This window comes from Strongylocentrotus purpuratus, unplaced genomic scaffold, assembly GCF_000002235.5.
Source record: "Strongylocentrotus purpuratus isolate Spur 01 unplaced genomic scaffold, Spur_5.0 spur5_scaffold_20, whole genome shotgun sequence".
NCBI lineage: Eukaryota > Metazoa > Echinodermata > Echinoidea > Camarodonta > Strongylocentrotidae > Strongylocentrotus > Strongylocentrotus purpuratus.
In genome coordinates this window covers 31,507,408-31,512,785 of record NW_022145606.1, presented here as the reverse complement: position 1 = coordinate 31,512,785, position 5,378 = coordinate 31,507,408, and the positions used below count along the sequence as shown (strand labels likewise).

Sequence of the window (5,378 nt, the reverse complement as noted above, 5' to 3'; positions counted from 1 at the left end):
TCTACCTTAGAACCTTCGTTACCATTATTTCTCCAAGATAGTAATTTATTTATGATGTTCCACGTTTTACTAGTGTTATTGTTGTTCTCAGCTAACATACCACTGCAATTATTTATATTGGTATTGCGAAGAACAGTCGTTAATGCGTTTCTGTAGCTCCGATATTTGTGTACATCACTTACATCAAAATTAGATTGTATTACTTTTAAAAACAATTCCAATTTTTTCCGAATATTAAGCCATTCGAAAACCCATATTTTGTATGGAACATGTTTTACATGATGTTCTTCCACACTTGCATAATGACAATGATAACGCTCACAAGTTATTTTGCACCTCTTCCCAGAACATTCTCTTAAAAACTTTAGTTGATTATGATAATATTTATACATAAAAATGCTTGTATCAAAAAGCAAGATTAATTTCATCCCCGAATTTAAACCCTTAAGATTGATCGAAAACTTACTGTAATATATAAATCCCCTCCCCCCATTTCCGTATTCTCTATCACAAATTAGAAGAAAAAACATTTACATACAAATTGTGGAGGCATGATTCCTGATATCATACAAATAATGAAGCTTGTGATTAGGAGTACCGGTTTGTAATATTTACAAAACAGAGTTCTCGAAAGATCACAGAGTAAAGACATCCAACAACAACAAAAATGAAATAATAACAGACTTTTATAGCAGGGGCGGATGTAGAAATTTGCATAAGATTAGCGCAGACAAAATTCATACAATTTTGAGATATGCAAGCATGGTAAAAAAAACAGGAGTAATAAAAAAAAAAAAACTTGTCTAGGTACTAGAGGAATTAGTATAAAAATTAATGAACAAATGCAATAAAACCAATAGCTAAAAGAAGGAGGATTAATGTTTATACTTGTGTCCAAAACGTATGCATCTTACGTTCCCAAAACAGAGGAGGTGGGTAGGTTTTACCCCCTCCTAAATCACTTGTGTTCAGACTGGAAGCTTATTTCTTATCCGTCGTCTCTTGATGAGGATCGCTACGATGAAGAGATGGACGGTCATGAGGGCTTTGATGACGCCTCCGATGATGAACACCTTCGTGAACGACTGGGTGATATCATACAGATAACCTACAAAATGATCATGATAACAGAATAATAATTATCAGTCAGGGAGTTTTAATGCTAAACGACAAAGCGTAGGAAGTGATAGAATGATAAAAAACAAAGAATAACATTAGAGAAGATGATACAAAAAGAAGAAACAAAGACTAACATAAGGAAACACAGAAAGAGGAAGTGATAGAATGATAAAAAACAAAGAATAACATAAGAGAAGGTGATACAAAAGGAAGAAACAAAGAATAACATAAGGAAAGTCAGAGAGAGGAAATTTTTGCATCGAAGTGCCGCGCATGCGCATTACCTACTAAAACACGCCAAAACATTACTGAGCTTTTCAGTCGGTGATGTTTCCACACAAGTGTAAACGGGTGCGCGAAACATCGCGATTTTTCAAAATGAGGTATTTGACAGTATAAATGCGCCTGGGTGACCATGAAATTAACCTTGAGACACTGGTTTCTCCATTATTAGGCGCAGTTATACTGTCAAATACCTCATTTTGAAAAATCGCGATGTTTCTCGCACCCGTTTACACTTGTGCGGAAACATCACCGACTGAAACACTCAGTGATGTTTTGGCCTGTTAAAGTTGGTGATGCGCATGCGCGGCACTCCGATGCAAAAACTTTCCTCTTTCTGTATTTCCTTATGTTATTCATTGCTTTTTAATCATTCTATCACTTTCTCTTTTTGTCTTTCCTTATGTTATTCTTTGATTCGTCCTTCTATCACTTTCTCTTTCTGTGTTTCCTTATGTTATTCTTTGTTTCTTCCTTCTGTATCACCTTCTCTTATGTTATTCTTTGTTTTTTATCATTCTATCACTTTCTCTTTCTATGTTTCCTTATGTTATTCTTTGTTTCTTCCTTCTATCACCTTCTCTTATGTTATTCTTTGTTTCTTCTTTCTATCACTTTCTCTTTCTGTCTTTCCTTATGTTATTCTTTGTTTCTTCCTTCTATCACCTTCTCTTATGTTTTTCTTTGTTTACATCGTTCTATTATTTTCTTCAAGGACGACATCTAGCTCCGCTCCCAAAGTCACGTGACCTAACATCGCGATGTTACAACTGCGAGCGTTCATACTTGCCAAACACGCCAAAACACGCCAAAACACGCCAAAAGATCACACTTCGTTTTGGAATGTTTCGGGCTTGGCATTTTTTGGCGGTAAAGCGTAGTTGCCCTTGGTAACATCGCGGTCAGGCTCCGGTTTGGCATTTTTTGCCGTGTTTGGAACACAGTGTAAATGCCCCTATTTTCTGTCATCAGCATTTCTAGTGAGCTGCTAATACGCCATTCCAGTACACTACTTAATGGTGTTAGTCATGGGACACAGCTGGCGGAGCCGGGGGCGGGGGTCAAGGCCGCTTCTAACACTTTGTCAATTGAGAAAGGTGCCCACTCATACTTAAGATTAATTCCAACTTTATTTTTTCCAATAGGTGCCCGTTTCACAGTCTTTTAAGTGCCTCTCACCACCTCTAATACATGCCCCTTCACCGATGATAATTGCCCCTATACAAATTTGAGAGGCGTCTATTTAACTTTCACAAGTGCCCTTTTCTTTTGTTATAAGTGCCCTTTCCTCTTCTGATTGGTGCCCCTTTTCATATTTTATGATTGACCCTTGTCACCTCTCATAAGTGCCCTCTATTTTTAAACGCCTCTTTTCATTCTGATAAATGCCTCTTTTCTTTTTTCAATAAGAGCCCATTTTCCTTTGAAATAGGTGCACCATTCCAATCTCAGGTGATTACTCCTTTTCAGGTAAAGAAATGCCTCTTACCACCTCTGATAAGTTCCCCTTTACCTAATATAATTGTCTATATTCAAATCTGAGATTCGTTGGTTTTCTTTCAGTTTTAATTGCCTCTTTTCATCTCCGGTGAGTGCCCTTAAGAAAATATGAGAGATGCCCCCTTTAACTTTTAATGGGCTCCCGTTTTCATTTCTTATAAGTGCCCCTTTTATTTGGACACGTGCCCATATCCTTTCTAATTATGTATTGTCCTTGAGTTGATTTTCAAAAACTTCACAAGTGGACTACAATTTACGCACCTGTGAATGCTCCTGCACATGTCGCGCCTAGTCCTCCCATGAAAAAATTTAGAGCAATGGCCATGTCAGCATTTTTATCGTCATAGACTGCATCCTTGAAGAAACTGCACGGAATAGCATCCTCGATGAAAAAGGAGAACCCTTGTACAAAGGCCAAGATAGCTAGCACCTCGTAGGCAGAACTGACGAAGTCTAACAGAAAGGATATCGTGCATATGAGACATACGGTGATGTAGATAACATAGACGTTGGTCCCTTTGCGGACGAGGATGATGAAAACAGTTCGACCGACGATGCCACCTATTCCGCCGATTGTGGAGAGGAAGATTGCTTTGGAAGGAGGGATGCCAAGCTGTTCAGCGTGGGGGACCAGAAAAAGCATCCATGCATAAACCATGTAATATTGCAAGAAAGTAATAGGCAAGGCGAAGATAATTAGACGTTCGTTTAGTAGTCCGCAAGACCCTTTACAGGTCTGAAAGAAGGGTGTGGTCCACGATGAGCGTGCATTTGTTGATGTCTCATGCTTACTTTTGCAACGGCTCTCGGTTTGAATTAAACCTCTTTGCTCCGAAATGCACTCTCCACTATCATCCTCCTCAGGTTTATGAATCCTTACTTCCATTTTCTCTAAGAATTTCTTTTCAGATTGGCAATTTCGTTTCTCCTTCACCTCATCATGAATTTCGCCTTCATTTGTAGCGGCGTTTCTTAATGACTTGCGTATCGTTGTACCGCACACGACAAGGTTCAGAGCGATACCGCCAAGGATAATAAACGCCCCTGCATAGCCATATGCTTCAAAAGACCTTTCCGTTACAATAGGGAGCAGCATGGATCCGGCGGTGTAGCCATATAACGTGATTGTGTTCACCAAAACGAAATTTTCCCGAAAGAAATCATTCAATGCAAGGATTGTGGGCATGTAGGCCATTGACAAGCCAGCACCTGCGGAAAAACAGTGATGATGATAATGATTTAACCATATTACTATTAGTTTCAGTAATGTTTGTCTTCATACTTGTTCATATTTCAGTTTAACTTTTTTTTAATTATTCCAAAAAGTGAATGGTAGAAGAGAAGGGTGAAATATTGATGAAATATTGATGAACCTATGGTGAAATCAGTCATAGGCCCCGTAGGATAGTTAATTTTGTTACAGTCTTTAAATGGTTGGAACGAGCAATTTATGTCAATCACAGAAATATCATTCGTATTCCACCTCCCCCCCCCCCCCCCCCAATGATGGAGTAACTTTCTTCATGGTGATGTAACGAATTTACTTTATTTTAATAAGTTTTCATTACGTGTACAAACCTGCTTTATATTTAGGTTTGGCAAAAACTGCAACAACAACAACAACATCAAAACAATCACAACAATGAAGTCATGTTTATCGGACGGGATTGAGAAGTCAGTCGTTAGTGATTTTTTTTCTTTTAGGGAAATGCAGTAAAAGCCCACATTCCGAGCGCCCTTAACGTGCGACGAGCATGCATGTCGGAACCCCTCGCGACCAAAGCCATCTATACACAGAGTTTGGCCAACTTGGTTTCACTGGGTCACAACATGGTGTTTATTATTTTGTTTGTGCTTGCCCAACAAAGCAGTAGTCGCCATATGTTGTCCAACGCAAACCGGGTTGGCCAAACTGTCCTGATCAATAGCACTGCTCGCGACAAGTCATTAATCAGACCAAGGAGTTTTAAGAGCTGGAGTCCAAACTACAAACACATTTTTCCATGCAGCTGCCGTTTTCTAAGGTTGCACCATGGACCCTTCTATAAATGGACTAATAATGAGAGTCTTTCTTTGATCACATCATGACCACCACCACCTGATAGTAGGGACTTTTAGATTCGCACGAAGACAATGTGGATTGCTACGTTCGACGTCCTTTTAATGCACTGCCTTGAATGGACGTCATACCTATCAGTCCACGCAAATCTAAAAGTCCCTATTATGTAAGTTGATGAGGACATTCATTTGACGCGACAATAATGATTATGTAATCACGCATCATCACAGACAAAAGACCTTTTACATTTCTTCAGATTCTTTGGGCTGACTGGCGGCGGTCGTCATGAGATCAAAGCTTGGAAGCTCATATTTTGATATGTAAACTTCTGAATTTGTTACATAGATTTTTAAATATTTTTTGAAATATTTTTTTTCTTCAAACTTGCTAAGCTCTACCCCAAAACCTCCAGATCTCA

The 5,378-nt window shown here is 38.8% G+C and overlaps 1 protein-coding gene across 1 annotated transcript; it reads right to left on the bottom strand.

The window, feature by feature from the left end:
* Positions 1 to 968: 968 nt before the first annotated feature.
* LOC583806 (monocarboxylate transporter 4-like) lies at positions 969 to 4,096 on the bottom strand. Its single transcript, XM_783700.4, has 3 exons — positions 3,782 to 4,096; positions 3,163 to 3,514; positions 969 to 1,108 (listed from the first exon to the last, which is right to left on the bottom strand). Exons 1-3 carry the CDS (start codon positions 4,094 to 4,096, stop codon positions 969 to 971), a joined length of 807 nt encoding a protein of 268 aa, XP_788793.3.
* Between the last annotated feature and the right edge of the window lie 1,282 nt (positions 4,097 to 5,378).

What these genes read in the sequence shown, in the direction of transcription:
- LOC583806 (XM_783700.4), bottom strand. Translation starts at nt 4,096, where the DNA reads ATGGCCTACATGCCCACAATCCTTGCATTGAATGATTTCTTTCGGGAA. An exon ending in AATTCTTAGAGAAAATGGAA is followed by an intron (nt 3,515 to 3,781) that starts GTAAGGATTCAT and finishes CACGCTGAACAG; the next exon opens with CTTGGCATCCCTCCTTCCAA. An exon ending in ATGTGCAGGAGCATTCACAG is followed by an intron (nt 1,109 to 3,162) that starts GTGCGTAAATTG and finishes ATCATTTTGTAG; the next exon opens with GTTATCTGTATGATATCACC.